Below are 21,576 nucleotides of genomic sequence, written 5' to 3' on the forward strand. Positions count from 1 at the left end.
ATTGGGTTGTTTTTGTGTGTAAATTGACTGTTCTCTCAAAGGACGTGAGCTGTATTGTCAAGGCCATTTGAGGACTTTGTATTCCCTTTAGAGAACCCAAGTTTTGTTTCCTTGTTTCTAAATGCCACAGTTCTTGTAGAAAACTGGCAACATAGATAATTGATAGATTCTTGGTGTATTTCTAAAGAGCATTGTACTATAGATTTACATTTCACAAAACAATGGAAATGTTTGATTATAATGATTATCCAGCTTCATCCAGCTTTCTTCTTGCTATAGACAAGTTGTTTAATCAACAAGTTTTTTTGTTACTCTGTCACTGGATCTTTGTTAGACCCATGTAATATTCTAAGTTTTATAATAAAGTCTGATAGTAGTTTGAACTCTGCAACTTAGTGCTCCATAGACTCTGGTTTGGTAGTCCAGAATTCGACATCAAAAAATATCAAACCAACATGGAAATTCATACAAAAAAAGGGCTCTCCCTTCTTTAGCAACGGAAGCACTATTCCCATTGTATGTACATTACACTTGTTCTTTGTATCTTATTCTAGTATTCTGGCTGTTATCGTATCAGCAGGATATGTCAAGATGGTTTTGGAACACAGCTCAGAATATTTTGTACACAGCTCACAATTTAAATTGCTAGGCGCTTATAACATTTTCTTTGCCCAAGCAAACTATGTTCTTCCATAAAGTGCCATCCCTTGTAGGTCTTGTGGTCACTTTATGACTTTTTCTCTTTATAATCCAGGAAGAGAAGCTTTGCTATAATTTTGTTGCTTTTTCATGAGTTTAATATGGTTTCTTGCATCCTTTGATTTTTGTTGATATGACCATATTTTTCAACTTCCTAACTAACATGCAGTTGGCACCTTTCAGTATTGCATTCTGAGCCGTTATAGTGAGAACATTTAGGGTACCATTCAAAGTGACATGAGTGGGGTTCCATAACAGAAATTGGGCTTATTCTTCTGCCCCTGTCTCCATATAGGCACATGTAGTTTATTCGATGCTTAGACCATAGGTCTTTCCCATACAAGGCAAGGCAAATAAATAAATAAATACATGAACACCAGATTATTAAATACAATATAAAATACACAATAAAATCCTATAAATCATTAAAATGCTACATATATCGATGGCAAGATGCACCTTTAAAATACTACATAATGTATAGACTCATACCTGCGTAATTAAAAACCAAGTAAAAGCAAATAGATACAGCATTATTAAAACTACATAAACAGCCACTATTAGTTGAAAGCATCCCCAGCACAGTCAACTGCAATATCACAGATTAGTTTTGCCCAGATTTTCTGTGCTGCCAGGGCAAAAAGAGACACCTTGTGAGTAACCACGGGGTTAGTGTCAGCCAAGAGATAGAAAATCTTTTCAGACACAGTGTTGGTCTGAAGGAGGTGAAGAATAAACCCCAGGATTTTGGTTCTTGGATCAGAATACAAAGGGCAGAAAAGCAAATAGTGAGGCAGATCCTCAATTTCCGGGGCCCTGCAAACACATAAAAGAAGAGCCAGAGGGGTGCCCTTATATCTGCCATCAATCACTGCTGTGGGCATACTTTGAAAACGAAGGGCTGTAAAGGCTTGTCTAAGTTTTGGAAATGTGAGCCTAGTCAGGTAGATAGCCCTATCATGGTCAAGTTTGTACAGTCTAAACCAGTGGGAGAATTTGGAGTTATTAATGGCCTGCCTATCATAGTGGGCACAATTATTAAAAATATATTCCTGGAGCTTCTCCCTTGAATTCAAGATAGAAGGCTTACCAGACAGAGTAGAGTGAAATTCCAGCAGCTTCTGGAATCTAGTATTCCAGACTTTGCATTTTGCAAGCTGTTCAAAACATCCCTTGGGAAGAACCCTAACTGAGGAGTCTTTTACATTTCTCCAATAATTAAATAGGGTAAAATGAACACGTGACCTAATGGAAAGGAGACAAACCTCTGCCCAGACCAAGGCTGCCAAGGGTGCCCAGATCCGTCATATAGGCACCAAATCCACTATGTTGTTCAATTGACAGAGTGTGCATCAATCCTGTAGAATTAATGCAGTTTGAGACAACTTTAACTGCCATGGCTCAGTGCTGAGGAGTCATGGAATTTGTAGTTATTGAGACACTAGCACTTTGGCAGAGAAGGTTGAAGACCTTGTTGATCTGCAAGCCCTAGGATTCCATAGCATGGAGCCATGGCACTTAAAGTGGTGTCAAACGGCACTAATTCTATAGCATAAATGTATCCCAGAGTTCTTGAGAATCTGTTTGGACAACTGTAATACTGAATAATACTTTTGGCTTGTGCGCTTGCTTTATACATCACAAGTGATACTGCAGAACTACGTGTGCATGTGCACACACACACGGCTACATTGCCAATACACTGCTAATGGTAATGTTGTGATATATATATACACATACACCTCTTGCCTCCCCCCCGCCCCAAGTGTGATGGGGCAGAGAGAGGAAATTGACACTGAAAACATTAGCACAGCCATCTTAGGTGTTCTGTCAGATTTAACAACAAGGGTGGAAGCATAAGTGCTTTGAGGCCGCCTTGGCCCAGAAGTGAATACCTTTATCTGAAATGGCTGTGACATGGTCTGTGTAATCTCAACCCCGTGAAAGCCAAAACTTTGAACCATAAAAGCATGCTGGTGTCTCTCTGTGTGGGTGCACTGGAGCCAGCTGCACAGTGTCTGCTGATATTTTCTAGTGTGAGCTGAAGAAGCTGTGAAACCTACTTTGGTCTGTAACTGGAACAAAAAGTTACACTCATGTTATTTTCTTGTTTGATAAAATGGCCTCTCACAATGATGTAATGCCAATGGATCTAGAAGTGACAAGAGAGATCTGAATATTTCCAAATTTGGTGAGAGGTGAGATGCAGATTCTTTCTTTCTTGAAGCATTGAGTGTTGGTCCATATCTGGGCTGGCCAGCATTCAGATTTGACAAGAGATGCTCTCTACTTCTGAGTCAGTCCTCATCACAGCATTGGGCTGCACTCTGCCCTTTCCAAAAATTGAGTAATGGAAAAGATGAGGGGCTTGAAGACATAAGATCCATCTTCACTGTGGATCCATCATCAATATTAAAGAAGCCATAGTTATGTGCAGAAATTACCAAAGAAGGTGGTATCTACATGGTAGAATTATCACAATGCAGTTTGATACCACATTTCCTCTTCCAGGGAAACACTCTACTCTTTCTGATGTTGTTCAGCATCCAAACAGGCACTTCCTGACCCTTCCAAAGAATGAGACTGAACCCCGGAAGAGCCCCAAAACAAATATCCAAACGTGGGATGCTCCATAGTCCTGAATTTAGGTCATCAGCCAATATCCAAAGACAGAAGCAACAACTGGGATGATCCTCCCTCTTACTGGGGGATTTATGCCCTTCAATAGCTGTTTGGGCCCTGTACACAATGATATGGACTCCTAAGATTTGTAGTTTGATGAGACATTAGCAGTCTCTGGCAGAGAAAGCTAAATACCTTGAATAGTTATGACTCCCAGGATTCCCTCGCATTGAGCCATGGCAGTTAAACTTCATTTCTACAGAACGTTGTTCCAGACTCAGTGAAATGTCTTTCTGGTGCATGTGCCAGGTGATAGACATCCTTGAATCATAGTGGACCTGGGGACCTTCTTCACTGCTGGCCCAGGATATAGTGGCATCTCAAAAAGAACCCAAAGGGCACTCCCTGCTTTAGCAAAACCAGTACTTAATGATCCTGTTCCATCATTCAAGCTGCACTTTCTGTTTTCCTTTCTAGCATACAGTTCCATGAAAGGTGTTCATGGTGCTAATCTGGTGTCTCTGGATGTTTAAAAGTACAGTGTTTCATTCCTCAGCCACTTCTTTGATCGCATTTTCAATATTCATGTCTTGTCAAGTGACAGCTGGAAGAATTAACCAGCTGTACACGCAATGAAAACCACTTAAGCGCCCGATTTAATCATGAATGAAAACATTTCAATGGGAATATTTTTTTTCCTGATCTTTCTCTCTCCCCTGCCCCTGCCCCCGGATGTTCTTATGAAATAAGCCTACTTCAGTAGTTAGCACTGGATGCTAATAATAGACATCTCTCAATAATTGTGTGCTATCCCAGAAATAAAATCTATAACTTCTCAATAACGTAAATGTTTGTGGTTGGCTTTTTTGGCACTAGAATCAAAATCTATTTCCATTTTTCCTTTAGAAGGAGCTTTCATAGCACTTTAGACCCACCAAAGACCCACTCCTTGTCATTGGGAAGCACTGAAGCATCTGTGGCAGTTTTGGGCAATCTTTGCAGGAGCAAGTTAGGTTTATGCAGAACTTAGATAAACTGCAGCGTTCATGGAACTGCTGGGTACAGCGATTTCACAATGACTACTAAGCAACTCTGGTGTAAGAAAAAATTGATTGCACAGGAGATTGAGTAATGAAGTGTTGTCTATAGGGCAATATTGATAAATACTGTTAGGGTAAACAAGATTTTAATGAACTGGGAAAGCTCTTTTGGGTTATAGCAAGAGACCATGATGTGCTCTGTTATCGGATGCCAGGTGTTTTTTAAAGCTTCTGTATTAAAATTCTGTTCACTTGGGTATCTGGGCGTTGTAGTCCAAACTCACTTAACTTTCAGAGCCAGCAGAGACAGAAGGAACTCATAACGTGAGTCTGAGTAAGGAACCATTTCTGGTGTTATCCCAAAATAATTTTTATTCGGGCACAAGTTTACTATTTTCTTTCTTTCTTTCTTTCTTTCTTTCTTTCTTTCTTTCTTTGAAACGTAATGCTACAAGGAAGAATCATCCTCACTGTTGACTCCAGTTGGCATCCTGTGTGTTTGTGTGCGTGGCCTCAGAGCATTTCAGTCCAACCAGTGATGTTGCCTGACATAATTAGCCCTTAGATATGACAGTGCTATGTGGCTGGCCAAATGCCGACGTGACCTGTATGGCTGATTAGTTGTTTTGAGCATCAAATTAAGACATGATTGCTGATACTGCATTACAGGCATAGCTACAATATCATAGCTATGCTCCATCTCCTAATCAGTTTGCTGAAACCCACTTTAAAAGCCAGTCAATCATCTTGAAGGATGTTCTATGGTGCTGGCTAGCAGGGTGCTCCAGGATAAGATGGCCAGCACTCTCCCAACTGTGGCTGAGGGTTTGATGGAGGCTTGTGACAAGGCCCAACACAGGACCCTGCTTCTCCTCATTAAACTGTCACTCACTGGTGGAAAGTGCCATGCTCACCAGGGCAACCGAACTCCATTACTTAGAATGGCTGGTGCACTTTCAAGGTGGGTTTTATGGACATTTGAATCCAGGGACTGGGGTGAGCTCCTTCTGTTATCCCCAGCTTCTGCCAACCTAGCAGTTTGAAAGCATGCAAGTGTGAGTAGATCAATAGGTACTGGTGGGAAGGTAATGGTGCTCCATGCAGTCATGCCGGCCAGATGATCTTGGAGGTGTCTATGGACAATACTGGCTCTTTGGCTTAGAAATGGAGATGAGCACCAACCCCCAGAGTTAGACATGACTGGACGTAATGCCAAGGGAAAACCTTTACCTAACAGGATGCCAATTATTCAGTGAGGTTTGTTTTAAATTCTACAGTTGCGCTTAGGAGAAAATTTCCCTTTTGAATCTTTAATATCTTTCTTGCAACAAAACTCTTCAGTTGTTATTTTACCTGATCATCAGCATGCAGATTATAGCACCAGCTTTTTCAGATATTCATTATGCAACAAAAGGTTCATGTTAGAAGGAGGAGGCCATGGCAGCAGGCTCCCAGTCTAAACACATTAATTTAAAACATCAACAGGGACCCCCCATCCAATTATTTCTAGTTGTGCGGAGAAAGACCCCTTTGTGTGTTAGCTCTGTGAGTCAAGTCTTAAAGATGTTAGGTCAGAGATTGGAAAATATATTTATTTGGAGATTGATCTTAGCTAATGGCCCTTTCTGAACAGAAGTTATGAAAGAACAAATATGCAACTCTCATTTGGCTTTCAAGAAAATAGCAACAATAAGAAAATAATTGATTGTTGGTGGTTTTCGTATCATTGGAGCAGCGAATCCGCTTTTCAAAATAGGAGAGACTCTGGAGATAAGGGGTTCAGCTACAGAAACCTGCTGAGTGACCATAGTCAAGTCACACTCTCTCATCCCCCCTCCCCAATACAAATCTAGCTAAGAAACCTCTGTGTTAGGATTGATTTTGGATTGCCATAAGCCAGGAACTGAAAAACACTAAAAAAAAAGTATTTTAAAACAATATTAAGCAATGTGAAATAATTTATGTAGAGTTTTCCCTTGTGAACCCTGAAATGCAGGCAGGCATGGGGGAGCCCAAGCCCTGCATGTCTAGACTGCTGGGCTTAAACCCCTGTCCCCTGGTGTGTAACACTGAAGCACCAATACATCTTTGTTGTTGAACCCCTGAAACAATGAGAAGTGTGCTAAATAATCAATCACAAATATTAGGACACCAATTATCATTCAGTCCTACCAGGGATATCCTATGCACATTTACTTAAGAGTCGGATACAGTGCAACACATGGAGGGGATTTCTAAGTACACCATGTGGACATATTTAAGAACATTTCATTGATAATGGAGCAGAAATGTAATTTTTCTTCCCCCTGCAAGTAAGCGAAATGAATAACAACATGCTGTCAATGTTGTACCCCACCTTAAAAATAGTTCCTGAATCGGTGTATATCCTTTTTGGAAACATTTTGATTCCAGTAAGATGGTATGACAATGATAATGCTCTTCATGCTGATACTAAAAATTAAGATATGGAAAGGGGGGGGGGGGAGGACGTGCAGCCATTAGTTTATTAACAAATCTACATGCAAATATATTAGTGCATGTGGTATTTTTTTCTTTATAAATGGTACAACTTGTAAGAATGAATACCACTTCCGGTGGACATGGCGACGGGATAGCCTCGTCAAGAGGGAGCTCCCGACGAGGACCTGTGTTGTGGTGGCTGGGTTGAGCTGAATGCTCCCCCCTTTGCCGGATTGAGTTTGCAAAGGTGTCGCGAATCCCAGAGTGGGCTTGAGACCCCAGAGATCTCTCCCCCCTCAAGGAGGAGAGGTCGGGAGGGTTCGAGCAGCACAGGGGAAAGCGAGCCACCCCACAAGGATCGAGCCGCAAGGCTTGTTTAACCGCCGCCAATCCATTCACAAATTGAAGAAGAAAGAAGAATTAAGAAGCCCCAGTCTGGGGAGAGACACAAGAAAGACCCCATCTTCAGGTAACGGGAACTTGTTCCCAAATTTTAAAGAAGAAAAAGCCAAGCTAGAAATAGCTGGGGAGAATATGGAAAGATAAAGAATCAAAGAAGAAGTCGTAGAAATTAACAAAGAAGCGATTGTATTAATTGGCTTTCCGATAGATAAATTAAGGAATTAAAGGAGTAGAGTGACTGAATTAAGACCTACTTAAGATTAAATACGATATTTTGGCAATTGGGACAATTTGAATGATTTCCTAAATTAGCAAATAGTGAACGTGGCCGCTCTGTTTAACCTAAATTAAACCTAAATTAAATTTAAAGTATAAGAAGACGGGATATTTCCCTCACCACCACCACCACCCCCCCCCCCCCGCTGGGGAAGCAAAGGGAAAAAGCGATAGTGTGCCCGACCTTGACGCCATAATTGTTGTGTCTAGCTCCAACCTTCTTCATAAACAAGCAGGCTGAGTGGAGGAGAAGGAAGTGACGAAACGGAAGGTTGATTGCAGGGACGAACGAGAAACCGGAAGAAACAAAGAAAGGAAGGAAGGGCGGAAGTGACGGGGCGGAAGGAGGGAAGACGCCATTTTGGAAACCATAGAGAAAGTCCGATACAGAAACAAAGAAAGGAAGGAAGGGCGGAAGTGACGGAAGTGACGGGGCGGAAGGAGGGAAGACGCCATTTTGGAAACCATAGAGAAAGTCCGATACAGAGCGGCCAGAAATAAAATTGAGAATAAATCTGTAATAAAAGGATTATTCTGAAACAAAATTTTGATAAATTTGGAAGAGAAGAGGAGTAGAGGACAGGAGGAGACAGAACAAGGACGAGAAGCAGACGAAACGAGGACGAGAAGTAGACGACGACGGCGGTGACGAGGAAGAGAAGTAGACGAAGGGCGAAGGGCATCAAAGACTAGGACGAGAAGCAGACGAAACCTGATTAATCGAGGACGAGAAGTAGACGAGTACAAAGGATAAAGTAGAGGGGAGAAGCAGAAGAAGAAAGTAGATTCTCTCCTTTTTTTTAGGGAGAAGGGATCCGAGATGACAACTCAAGGTAAACCAGAGTCCCGGAGGGGATCTTTGGACATAAACCCAAAAATGGACAATCTTCTAAAAGAAATAAAAAAGATATCAGAAAAACAAGATGCATTGAAGGTGGAATTGAAGGAGGAGGTCAAGACTAAGCATGAGGAATACTATAAGAAACAAGAGGGAATTATTACGAAGATGACAGAGGAATTTAAGGCAATGAAAACCGAAATAAAAGAAGAATTTGGCCAGATCAAAAAAGATATATCACAATTACAGGGGGAAGTGAAGGAATTAAAAGTTTCTAAAGAGAAAATTGAGGGAACTCAATCAGAAATGGCGCAGAAGATAAAAGGACTGGATAAACAAAGAGAGAAAATGGAATTAGAACAAGAGAGACTGCTGCAAATGCAAATGGACTTCCAATTAAGATTCAGAAATATAGTGGAGGAGGAGAAAGAAGATATAAGACAAATGGTAATTAAAATGCTGGCAAGTTGCTTGGAGTGTGAGGTAGATGAATTGGAACAAGAGGTGGATCAAATTTACAGGATTTCATCATTCTATTCCAGGAGAAATAAGACAGATAGGGATGTGATTGTGAAGTTTACAAGAAAGAAGGTACGGGATGACATTTTGTATAATAGTAATAGAAACCCAATCCTTTATAAAGGAAAGAAAGTTGTGGTCTTGAAGGAATTTCCGCAGATGACTTTAGCAAGAAGAAGAAAATATTTTTTCCTAACAGAGGAGTTGAAAAAGAGGGAGATAAGATTCAGGTGGGAAAGAAGAGAAGGAATAATGGTGACTTACAATGAAGAAAGACTCTGGTTGACATCTGAACATAAGGCAAAGGTATTTTATGATAAACTTATGAGTCAAAAGGAGGGAGAAGAAGAGATGGGAGAAGGGGGGGAAGAAGAAGAAGAAGAAGAAGAAGAAGAAGAAGAAGAGACAGAAGGAGCTGAAGAAAGAAGATTATCCACCCCCAGAAAAGGAATTAAAGCTAAAAAAGCAAGATATAAATCACCAAAGGATTATAGCTACTTCTCGAAAGATCCAAAACCACAGAGAATGACACCACGAAAAAAAGAAGGAAAAGAAGGACAGAGTATGGAACAACCAACAACTGGAATAGCGGAAACGGCTTTAGGCGACATAGGACTGGGATTAGATCAGAACGAATAACAAGATGGAGCGACAAATAAAATGTTTTTCTAACAATATTAATGGACTGAATTCCCCCCAAAAACGTAAGAAAGTCTGGAATAGTTTGAAGAAATCTAGTTATGACGTAATAGCCCTCCAGGAGACACACATCTGTGATAAACATACAGCACACCTCCCGAACAAAAAATTAGGAAAAGAATATCATTCGTCATACGAGAAAAAGAAGAGAGGAGTAGTTACATATGTAAAGGAAACAATAGAATCAGAACTGGCTTTTAGAGACTTAGAAGGAAGATGTGTTGCAGTAAAGATGATAATTGGAGATTCTAAAATTTTGATTTGTAACATCTACGCGCCTAACGGTCCAAAGACAAAATTTGTTGAATTTTTAAATATTAAATTGAAAGAAGTGGAATTTGATGAATTGATTCTGGTAGGAGATTTTAATGGGGTAATGGATTCCCAAATGGACAAAAGTTTGAAGACTAGAAAGTCTAAGGAAGGCAAACTTCCACAAAAATTTACAGACCTTCAGAAAGAATTTGATTTAGAAGATATATGGAGAAACAGAAATAAAGAAAAAAAAGATTATACCTTCTTCTCGAATAGACATCAATCTTGGTCGAGGATAGACATGGCTTGGATAACTAGGAATCTCTCCGCAAAAGTCAAGGAGATCAATATACTACCACGAGATCTGTCAGACCACTGCCCTCTAGAAATTGTTATTAATCACAAAAACTGTTTCAGAAAATGGAGACTAAATGAGAACCTGATAAAAACAGAAGAAGATAAAGAATACTACAATAAAATAATCCAAGACTTTTTGCAAATAAACAAATTGGATGAAATGGAGCCACGAGTGGTGTGGGATGCATTTAAAGCTGTTTTGAGAGGACATTTTATACAACAAGGATCAAGGAAGAATAGAGAAAGGAATAAAAGAATAACTGAATTGGCAGCAGAAATAGCAGCCAAGGAAATGGAATTAAAACGAAAACCATCGAAGAAAATAGAGAGACAACTGTTGGCACTAAAACAAGAGAAAAACCATATGGAGTTAGAACTCCAGTCAAGACAAATGAAATTTTTAAAACAACAGACTTTTGAAAATGCGAATAAACCCGGTAAATGGTTAGCAAATCAAATCCGGAAAAAAAGACAAATAAATTATATATCTAAAATAACAACTGCAGATAAGGATTTGAGGACGGATAAAGAAATCATAGAGGAGTTCAGGAGATTTTATACTCAATTATATACAAAGGACAATATAATGAAAGAAGACATTATGGAGTACATAGGCCAAATGAAGCTAGATAAAATAACGGATGAAGATAGAGAAGCACTGAATAAAGAGATATCTGAGGAAGAAATTGAAAAAGCAATCAATAAAATGGATGCAGATAAGGCCCCTGGACCTGACGGGTTTACGGCGGGATTTTATAAATCCTTTAAACAACAGCTACTACCGACACTTAAAGTTATTGCAAATGAAGCGATGAAATATCAGAAGGTACCAGATTCTTGGAAGGAAGCGGAGATCACAGTGATACACAAAGAAGGCTCCCCGGAAACGGATATTAAAAATTATAGGCCAATTTCTCTCCTAAACACGGATTATAAAATATTTGCAAACATCATGGCCACAAGATTAAAATTATTTTTAAACAAATGGATTGGAGAAGAGCAAACAGGTTTTCTGCCAAATAGACACATGAAAGAAAACATACGCAGCGTCCTAGATCTTTTGGAATATTATGAGATGAACCATCAAAAAGAATTCGCCATTCTATCAATAGATGCAGAGAAAGCTTTTGATAATTTGAATTGGGATTTCTTCAAAATATTAATACAAGAATTGGACATGGGGGAAAAATTTAATAATGCAATTAATGCGATCTACGAATTCCAAAAAGCCAAAGTGAAAATAAATGGCCAAATGACACAAGAATTTGAAATAGCAAAGGGTACCAGGCAAGGGTGCCCACTATCCCCATTGATTTTCATAATGGCAGTGGAGATCCTAATGAAGAAAATCAGAGAAGATGAAAAGATAAAAGGAGCGAAAATTGGAAAATTTGAATATAAGATACGAGCGTTTGCGGATGATTTATTAGGAACAATTGAGGACCCGGAGAAAAATTTACAAAATTGGATAACCAAAATAGAACAATTTGGAAAAGTGGCAGGTTTTAAAATGAATATGAAGAAAACAAAACTCTTATTTAAGAATGTGGAAAAGGAGAAACAAGTAAAGATACAACAACAAGTGGGGATAGAGAGTGTTAAGAAAATTAGATACCTCGGAGTCTGGATTACAGCGAGAAATGGTCAACTTCTGAAGAATAATTACGAAATAGTTTGGAAGAAAATTCAAAAAGATGTACAAAAATGGAATTCTTTAAACCTATCACTTCTTGGCCGGATATCTTTAATAAAGATGAATGTTTTACCAAAACTTATATTTCTATTTCAAAATATTCCGATAATAAGAAATCAAACCCTATTCAAAAAATGGAAGAAGGACTTATTGAAATTTGTCTGGAAAGGAAAAAGGCCAAGAATAAACTATATAAACCTGATAGATAAAAAATCTAGAGGAGGGTTAGGATTTCCTGATTTGAAGACTTATCATGAGGCATGTGCTCTGTCATGGATAAGAGACTGGATGACGTTAGACAAAGAAAAATGTTTAAATTTAGAAGGTCATGACCTGAGAGTAGGATGGCACGCATATGTTTGGTATAACAGAGAACTAAAAGAAAAAAACTTCGGTAATCATTTTGTGCGAGCCTCCCTACTGAGGACATGGCTGAGGTACAAAGCCCTCTTTTATAAAAACACACCACTATGGGTCTCAGCAATGGAGGCACATCAAAGAAGATTGTTAGGATGGAGGGTTTGGCCAAGATATAAGGACATCCTGGTAAAAGGGAAAATGGAGATTAAATCTTTTGAACAACTCAAGAACTCTTATGGCAATATAACTTGGTTACATTACTTACAAATTAAAGAATATTTCAAACAAGATCAAAAAATTGGTTTTGACTGGGAAGAAAACACATGGGATAAAGTATTAAAAATACAAAAGAAAATAGTGACAATACTCTATAATAAATTGGTCCAATGGCAAACGGAAACTGAACAGGTGAAAACATGTATGATTAAGTGGGCCGAAAACTTAAGACGACCCATTCAGTTTAGAGAATGGGAGCAAATATGGAACAAAAAGTTGAAATATACGTATGCCATGGACCTGAAAGAAAATTGGTATAAAATGTTTTATAGATGGTATTTGACACCGAATAAACTTAGCCATATGTATCAAAATGTCTCAGATAAATGTTGGAAATGTGGGGAACAAACAGGTACATTCTACCATATGTGGTGGACCTGTAAGGATACAACTAAGTTCTGGGCTTCTATCCATGAAGAAACACAAAAGATGTTGAAGAAGAGGTTCAAAAAGAAACCTGAATATTACTTATTGGGATTTACAGATTTGGATTTCAAACTGGATGAGAATGAAGACAAATTATTTACATACTACATTACAGCGGCAAGGATTGTTTTTGCCAAATACTGGAAGAATGATCAAACACCGACCATCGAAGAATGGTTGGAGAAAGTTAAAGAAATAAGAGACATGGACGAATTAACTTTTTTGATGAGAAGAAATACTGGAAAATCGCTAAAGAGAACAGACTGGACCCTTTTCTATGACTACGAAAAGAAACTTAAAGATAAAAGTATTAGAGGATAAGAATAGATAAGTAGGTTGGAGAAGTAGAGTGAGAAGATCCTGAGGTTGGAGTGGAAGTCATTTTAGATTAGTTTAGGTGTTTTCTTTTTTTCTGTTGTGTTTTTGTGCTACCCTTCCTTCTTTCCTATCCTCTTGTTATTGTTCCCCCTCTTTCCCTGTGTTGATTTATAAAATGTTTAATAAAAATTATTGGAAAAAAAAAAAGAATGAATACCTTTGTTTTATTAAATCCATATTTATGAATGCAGAGTGTTTTAGTGGCAGGCCTGCTGCAACCCAGGGCACAATGACAAATGTTGTGTGTGTGTCAGAATAAGAGAGTGTGTGCCTTCCAATTCGTGCATTGCAGTAATGAGCGTTTAGTGTTATTGCCTTATCCCTACATGGCCTGGGCACAGCATTCAGCACACTTTCAAACGTGTTCTCCCCAGATGGTGAGATGAAGCAGAGAAAGAGAAAAACCAGACTGTATTTTGAAAGTTGGCAATATTATAGACTGAGGTGTGAAATGTCTGTTGGATAAAATGAATGCCTGTGATGGCAGTGGACTGGAAGAATGAATGCACACAGAAATGGTTGTCTTTAAAAGTGGCCCAGTTCCCTCTCCCCTTCCTGCAAGAATCTGATCAGGCTGTGGCTCCGAATAGTGACATGTAGACATTGGCTGCACAAGGAGCCCCTAGTGATGCAATGGGTTACACCCTTGTGCTGGCAGGACTGCTGACTGATAGGTCAGCGGTTCGAATCTGGGGAAAGCTCCATCTGTCAGCTCCAGCTCCCTATGTGGGGACATGAGAGAAGCCTCCTACAAGAATAGTAAAACATCAAACATCTGGGCGTCCCTGGGCAAGATCCTTGCAGTTGGCCAATTATCTCACACCAGAAGCAACTTACAGGTTCTCAAGTCACTCCTGACACACACAAAATAAAATTGTCTGCACAAAAGCTGTGATCAGAAAAGCAGAGTATGCCATAGAGCAAGTGCCACAAATCAATGTTGAGCATGTCTTGAAAAATGTGGACCAATATGCTGCCTTAATTAATACAACCTTTGTACGATGGCATTGGCTTTGGCCTTAGCTTTTCAAGAAGGAGCTCCCTCTTTGTTTTTGGAATCCTAAGGATCATTGTTAGTGGTGGTGATGCATGTCTCCAAATTGTTTCTAAATTATAGTTGAATGTTCCATGGGATTTTCTTGGCAAGATTTGTTCAGTAGGGAGTTGCCTTTGCCTGCCTCTGCAGCTGAAAGAGTGGGTTTCAGCTTGGAGATTTCCCTGGCTTTAGGGGATTTGACAACTGGTCTCCAGATTCATAGTCCAGTGTTCAAACCACTCTGGCTGTCCTAAGGATCATACAGAGGAATAAGATGTACTTTCAGAAAGCAGCTTTAACTCCCTGAACTGTGTGTGTCTTAAATATGCCTTGGATTTACCTTCTAGCCGACAGCAGGCTTTTTTTAATGCACTATGATTGGAGAGGCCTGCCTGTTCCTGGAAAGAGAAAGAGCAGCTGAAGTGCCTGCAGCAATTTGGTAATGTCTGTGAGATTAAGGACACGCATTGAGATGCTGCCTTTCTATTGTCTAAAAAGCTCCCTTTCCCCCAGGAAAAGGCTGAAATATAAAAGACAAAATCACTTGACCCATGGTTAGATGTGCATTTATACACTCTCTTCTTAAATATGTTGTGAATCTTGAACCAAGATAGGACAGGGGGGCCTAGAGGGATATGAGGAATTGTCCTTGCCCCTTCCCCATATCTGATGCATTCCTGCGTATATAGTGTAGCAACAGCTAGGAACAAAGCCAGTGCCCTTGCACTATATATTATACATGTTTATTATGCCCTTTGATTTATTGTCTCCAGGTTGTAATTTTTCTTTTGGCTGTCATTGAGTGTAGGTAGCCGGGAAAATAGTAGCAATAATATTTGGCATTTTTATAGGCCTTTATATCTTCAAAGTGTTTTGCAGACATTAATTAATCAGCTGTTATCTCGGGAACCCATTTGGACCAATATTCACTATTGTAGAGCTCTGATGCTTCTGTGCAAATCTTCTCTGCCCAAGGGAAACCCTTGACAGGAGCTTGATTTTATGACACCAAGATACTCTTCTCTTCGATCATGCAGTAGCAAAACAAAGAGGGTGCCATTCCACTTCCCTCTAAAAATAGCCAGTTCTGGAGCGATGGCATCATCCTGACAGATAGGAATGATTTTATTTTTGTATAAGGGTGACCAATAGACAACCTGGAGTTCTCAGTATTTCACCGTCACACCACACTATGAAACTCTTCCCAAACCATCTTCCTTTCTGGAAAGAAAACACATTCTGTCTTATACTGTGAGGGAGTGAGAGAAGAGGAAGAGGAAGAGGAAGAGAAGGAAGGAGAGAAGAAAAGAAAAAAAGAAGGAAGGAGAGAAAGAAAGAAAGAAGGAGAGAAAGAGGGAGGGAAGGTCGGCCACAGCAATGCATGGCGGGTACAGCTAGTTGTTGTTGTTGTTGTTGTTGTTGTTGTTGTTGTTGTTGTTGTTGTTGTTATTTCTGCCAGAAGCTGACTATAGAGTTGTGCTGGAGGAGCACAATTGTATGTACAAATTCCTACAGGGAACTTTTTTAAAATAAAAGTTGGACAACAGTGGAGATGGCAGCAAATACAGTAATATGCACATAATTAATTCTCTGAATGCTTTATCTGCAAATATAGTAATAACACAATTTACTCAGAGAAGAATTTTATTGAAAAGTCTTTTGCTCCTATTGAATTTGCAGCTATGTAGCCTTTCAACAGAGTGATGGTCCATACTCTTTAGTATTTAACATGATTTCAGTCTTGTAATAGGTTGCTGCTCAGTGTCTGATCCTGCTAGCTTTGCAAAGCATATATACAAAAGGGCAATACAATAAAAAGATCTGTCAGAAATACAACCTTCAATGTTTGGGTTCTTTTCCTTAAACAGAGAAGAAAGACAGCCCCAAAACAACTTCTGCAAAGGGACTTGTTGATCGGAAAAATAAATAAAACTTGGTTAAAAATACATCCATGACCTTGGGGTTTGTTTTCCACCAACCTGCATATTTAGCGTCTTTCTGTACTCCATCCATCATTTCTGTTAATGAAGTCTTTTCTTTCTAGGGATCAGCAGATTCGTACACAAGCAGACCATCAGATTCTGATGTCTCTCTGGAGGAGGACAGGGAAGCAATCCGCCAGGAAAGAGAACAGCAAGCGGCTATCCAGCTTGAAAGAGCAAAGGTATCTCTCCCCCTCCCCCCTACCACCTTTTGGGTCTTTTTTTGGATGAGGTTCTCATTCTGCATTCACTCATATTGTAAACCATGGGTGTTTGCATTACGGTCTATAATTTATGGACCATGGTTCCCCACTTTTGGACTCCCTGAAGCCTTCCCAAAGCTCCCCAATCATATCCCCAAATTTTAAAAAAAGTTACAATTTTATGGCACGTTTTGCGCTCAAACCATGTATACACCACAAAACATGGCAGTTCATTAATAGCAGAAACCCATACAACCCAAAATAACTATGATTTCATCTGCACTTACTCTCAAAATGGACACAAGAAGTGACGTGGCGCCACATGACCATTTTGGAAGGGACTGCAGGGGCAAATGGGAGTATTTGAGCTTGTGTGTATGTATTAGATGACCCTCAACAGAGGGTGAGCCTAGTGTGGGAAATTGGCCCTTGACCTCCATCCCAGTGCCTACTTCTTCCTTAAATACAGAACTTCGGGATTGCAGGACAGAGTCCAGCTCCTATGTAGCATGTTTAATCTGTCTTTGGTTTCCCAACACTTTCCTATCACTTCTTCCATCTTATTTTTTGTTATCGTAAAAAAAATGTGTTAGGAAAAGACAAAACAGTTTTGAAATGTCAGAAAGCACACTGTCTTTCCAGTCAGAGACGGTAATAGTGGTGAAGGTGGTCAGAATGGGGTGGAAGTAGGATTAATAGTTTCCAGGGGTTGCAGTATATTTATAAAAATTGAACTAGAAATTTGGCTAGAATCATAGAATCATAAAGTTGGACTCGTGGGCCATCCAGTCCAACCCCCTGCCAAGAAGCAGGACAATCATATTCAAAGCACTCTCGACAGATGGCCACCCAACTTCTGTTTAAAAGCCTCCAAAGAAGGAGCCTCCACCACACATTGGGGCAGAGAGTTCCACTGCTGAACAGCTCTCACAGTCAGAAAGTTCTTCCTAATGTTCAGATGGAATCTCCTTTCCTGTAGTTTGAAGCCATTGTACTGCGTCCTAGTCTCCAGGGCAACAGAAAACAAGCTTACTTCTTCCTCCCTATGACTTCCTCTTACATATTTATACATGGCTATCATGTCTCCTCTCAGCCTTCTCTTCTTCAGGCTAAACATGCCCAGCTCTTTAAGCTGCTCCTCGTAGGTCTTGCTCTCCAGACCTTTGATCATTTTAGTTGCCCTCCTCTGTTCACATTCCAGCTTGTCGATATCTTTCTTCAGTTGTGGTACCCAGATTTGGACACACTATTCCAGATGTGGTCTAACCAAGGCAGAATAGAGGGGTGGCATGACTTCCCTGGATCTAGACACTATACTCCTATTGATGCAGGCCAAAATCCCATTGGCTTTTTTAAGCTACAGCATCACATTGTTGGCTCATGTTTAACTTGTTGTCCACAAGGACTCCAAGATCCTTTTCACAAGTACTGCTGTTGAGCCAGGAGTCCCCCATTCTGTATCTTTGCATTTCATTTTTTCTGCCTAAGTGGAGTGTCTTGCATTTGAGTTCTAATATTCAAGGAGCAAAACAGGTTCAGCACCTTGAAAAACTCCTTTAAAGTTTAGATTAAAACTTTGTTATCCAAAATTATGGGAACTATCATCTGACACTGTTACGTATACCTTGTGATTAATGTGTCTCCTTTCCCCTTGTTGACATGATTGGTTTCTGCCTGTTGCAGATCCTACCTAGTAACAACAGCATATTTCTGTTCCCAGTCAAAACCTGTAGCATTTGCTGTGAAGACTAATGTCAGCTACTGCGGAGCGCTGGATGAAGATGTTCCTGTGCCTAGCACCGCTATCTCTTTTGATGCTAAGGATTTTCTACACATTAAAGAGGTAACTACATAATGTAATTATTCTTCTTATCTTTTGATAGCTTGATCCTGAACAGCTAACTTTGAGCTGTACACATTACAAAATGGAAGCTTCAAAGGGGCCAGTGTTGTATGGAGCATAGCACTGGATTAGAAACCCAGTCATATTTGTTAAAAGAGTGTCTTAAAAGTCTAAACCAAAAACCAGGAATGTAGTTGGATTGGAGCTCTTCTCATCCCTCCACTTTAGTTATGTCAGATAAGGCTGAAGGGATTATCATTAAATTACATTGGAAAGGCTACTGATTGCCCATCCCTGCCTTCAACTGTGGTACAGTAGGGCACTCTTGGGGTGTATGGCTATCATGGCTGAAATAGATTGAATAGCAGGAGACATTGCAACATGATGAAAATGACTTAGTTGGATGGCATCTCGATGCATGTCTGGATATGGTAAAGGAATCCGTAGAGTCCAGACAGGCAAACCATGCCCTCATCATCCCCATGACCAGTCTCTAAGGTGGAATGTTGTTTTTGACTAAACTTCCAGCAGTTCTGCTGATCTATAGAAGAGACATCAGAAACTTGCAATCCAGAAAATGCAACTTTTTCTAATTCTTGGTAGGCATTCTCACTCCTAGTTACAAAAAAAGGTGGTACTTGCTCCTCCCCCGAGCTTCCAATGGCATCAGAACTGCTCTTATGTGTTCTCTCAATGGTCTGTATTGCAGATATTATATTGGGGTGAGTGGATTGTGGCCCTTATGATGTTGGACTACAGCTCCCATCATTTCCTACTATTAACTGTGCTAGATAGGATTGGTGGGATCTGCTGTTTAGATAGCCGCATTCAGAGGGCCACAAGTTACCCACCCTTGCTTTATATGAATGGTTGTTTTTAATAGAATATCAGCTGTGCTACAGCAGCTTGATACCCATGGATTTGTTCCTAACCAAATAAATGTAATATGTAAGACAAATAAAATGTGTAAGACTTGGGAAGAGATGGACTTGGAATTCTTTCTCAAAGCTTGGGAAACCTGTATTGGACATGTGGAGTACATGAGGAGTCCCCTTATGTGTAATAGCAGCTGGGTATAGATGGGAAAATGGTCAAGCCACCTCTCTTTGCCTGTACCTAAGATTCATTTATTATCTATATCTTTTAAGATCTAATTAAGAAATAGATCTTAAAAGATATAGATAATAAAAGAAACCTTGGTGGATGAGCTGCATTTCACATCTAGCTTGAGCCTCAGGCAAGGTCATTTTGTCAAGGAGCTGAAATGTCAGCAAGAATGGATGACTCCAGATTCCAGCTGTCTCATTTTTCATTTATTGGACAACATGTATTATGCATTTTTATTGGCAGTGCAGAAGCATTTCAGGCTACCAGGAGAAGCCACATGTTCTTTGTCCAGTTAAGCTAAAGATTTGGATAGGCCTGGAAGAACATATGGAAGATGCTTTGTAATATGAGTGCAGTGTTCCCTCACTTATCACGGGTGTTAAGTTACACGGCCACCCGCGATAAGTGAAAATCCACGAAGTAGGGATGCTCCCCTCTCTCCTCTCTCCCCCTTCCTCCCTCTCTCAGTCAATCCCTTTGCCTTCTCTTTCCTCTCCTCTTTCCCCCTCCCCTTGCACACCATACCCGTCGCTGGCTCCTCCTTGCGTGTCTGGCTCCCCCTCCTCCCTCTCTTCCTCTTCCCGTCTTCCTTCCCTGCTCTCACATGCCTTCTATGCCTTCTTCTCCTCCTCTTCCTCCTACTTTCTCCCCTCCCCACGGCTCCCCCCACGCGCCTCCCTTTCATTGCAGTGGCTGTCAGGGAAGGAAGGAAGGAAGGAAGGAAGGAAGGAAGGAAGGAAGGAAGGAAGGAAGGCCCTCCTTGCCTTTCCGTTTGCTGGCTGAAGAGCAAGAGAGCAAAGGAAAGGAAGGAAAGAGCCTTCAAGGCTGGAGGGAGGACTGAGGAGGGAAAAACCCACAAAACAGCGAGTCAGTGAAAAGTAGCGAGGGAACACTGCAACCTTGCAGGAGCTTTGTAAATCAACTTTGAAAGACAATAGGTATTTTACCTTAAAAAAAAAAAGCTATGTAGTAATCAAATTGACAGATGTCATTAAACACTGTCATAAACACCCACTCTATCTATTAATGGATTTTATTCCTTATGGCAGCTCCAGTCAAGTCCTAGGTGTTGCACGGAGCTTGGAACAATTCCTTTCTTGGGACGATCACAGCTAGTAGCTCCCTGCCAACATGGGCGATTTTCCAAGCATTGCTACTGGATGTTTCAAATGATTCTTGGGTTTCTTTTTTTAAAAAAAAAACGTTGATGTTGGTAGCTTTCTGCCTTTTGTAGTGTGATGGTTCTGATTTCCTTTGTCAGAGAAAGTATCAGAAGAAGAAAAGCTGCCCTTCTCATGCAAATATAGAAAAGGGGTTACTACAGAGGCAAAGTAGAGCTTATGTACAACAATTGAGAAATAAAGAACTGTTAATGTTTACTTTGGCCATGTACTTGCATTTGAATAATCTGGGGCAAGTATAGGGGAATTCTGCTTTCCTCACTCTCACATTGTATGCATACGGGTTCTGGAGACAACATATTCTCTTTTGTGCCAGTATTTCCCATGGGTTCTCTACTGTGGGATTGCTTTTGGTGCAATTTGTTTATATGTATTACAAAGCACCAAGTGTTCATCTGAAATTTCGCATACTTAAAAAAATCAGAACAGGAAGTGGGCTTGGTTTTGTAACTGAAACAAGGTTATTGCACAGATCTGTTCTTTGCTGGAAGCCAAAAAAGCAGTTCTATTCTGATTTTGTTCTTGGGGAGAAGAAGGCCCAGGTACCTAGAATGTGATGTTGCAATACTACAGTAGACTAATTGTTAAATATATATGTGTGTGTGTGTGTACTTTCTTACTTGCCTTCAATGAATGTATATAAGGAACTAGAGGTGTGTGCGGTACTTGTTTCTCTTGTTTCATTCATTCTTTCGTTCCTCTCTTTTGGGCCGGAGCATGAAACGAGAACACTCCCCCTCCCTCAGAACGAAAATTAGCTCAAAATGAAAGAAAGGAGCGGGTACCATTTCCTTGCCTGCTTTTCGTGAGCACATTTTCATCCTTTCTATTAATCCCCCAGCAAACAAAAATTAAACCCTCATTTACTCTCCTCTTCCAGGAGGCCATCAGTCTTTCTTATCTCCTTAAAATGCCTTGGAGAGT

At 40.1% G+C, this 21,576-nt stretch overlaps 1 protein-coding gene across 3 annotated transcripts in view; it reads left to right on the plus strand.

Annotated features, from left to right (window-relative positions):
* Nucleotides 1–21,576, plus strand: part of CACNB4 (calcium voltage-gated channel auxiliary subunit beta 4) — a 198,185-nt gene that overhangs the window by 127,905 nt on the left and 48,704 nt on the right. For all 3 annotated transcript variants that reach the window (XR_009631570.2, XM_060776651.2, XM_060776661.2), the window contains 2 exons: nucleotides 16,381–16,500; nucleotides 18,242–18,364. Coding sequence is in view for 2 of the 3 variants with exons in the window: in XM_060776651.2 (XP_060632634.1) it covers nucleotides 16,381–16,500; nucleotides 18,242–18,364 (243 nt within the window). In the remaining variant the exon portion in view is untranslated. The remainder of the gene's footprint in view (nucleotides 1–16,380; nucleotides 16,501–18,241; nucleotides 18,365–21,576) is intronic.

The sequence above is a fragment of the Anolis sagrei genome, chromosome 1, assembly GCF_037176765.1.
Source record: "Anolis sagrei isolate rAnoSag1 chromosome 1, rAnoSag1.mat, whole genome shotgun sequence".
NCBI classification, from domain to species: domain Eukaryota; kingdom Metazoa; phylum Chordata; class Lepidosauria; order Squamata; family Dactyloidae; genus Anolis; species Anolis sagrei.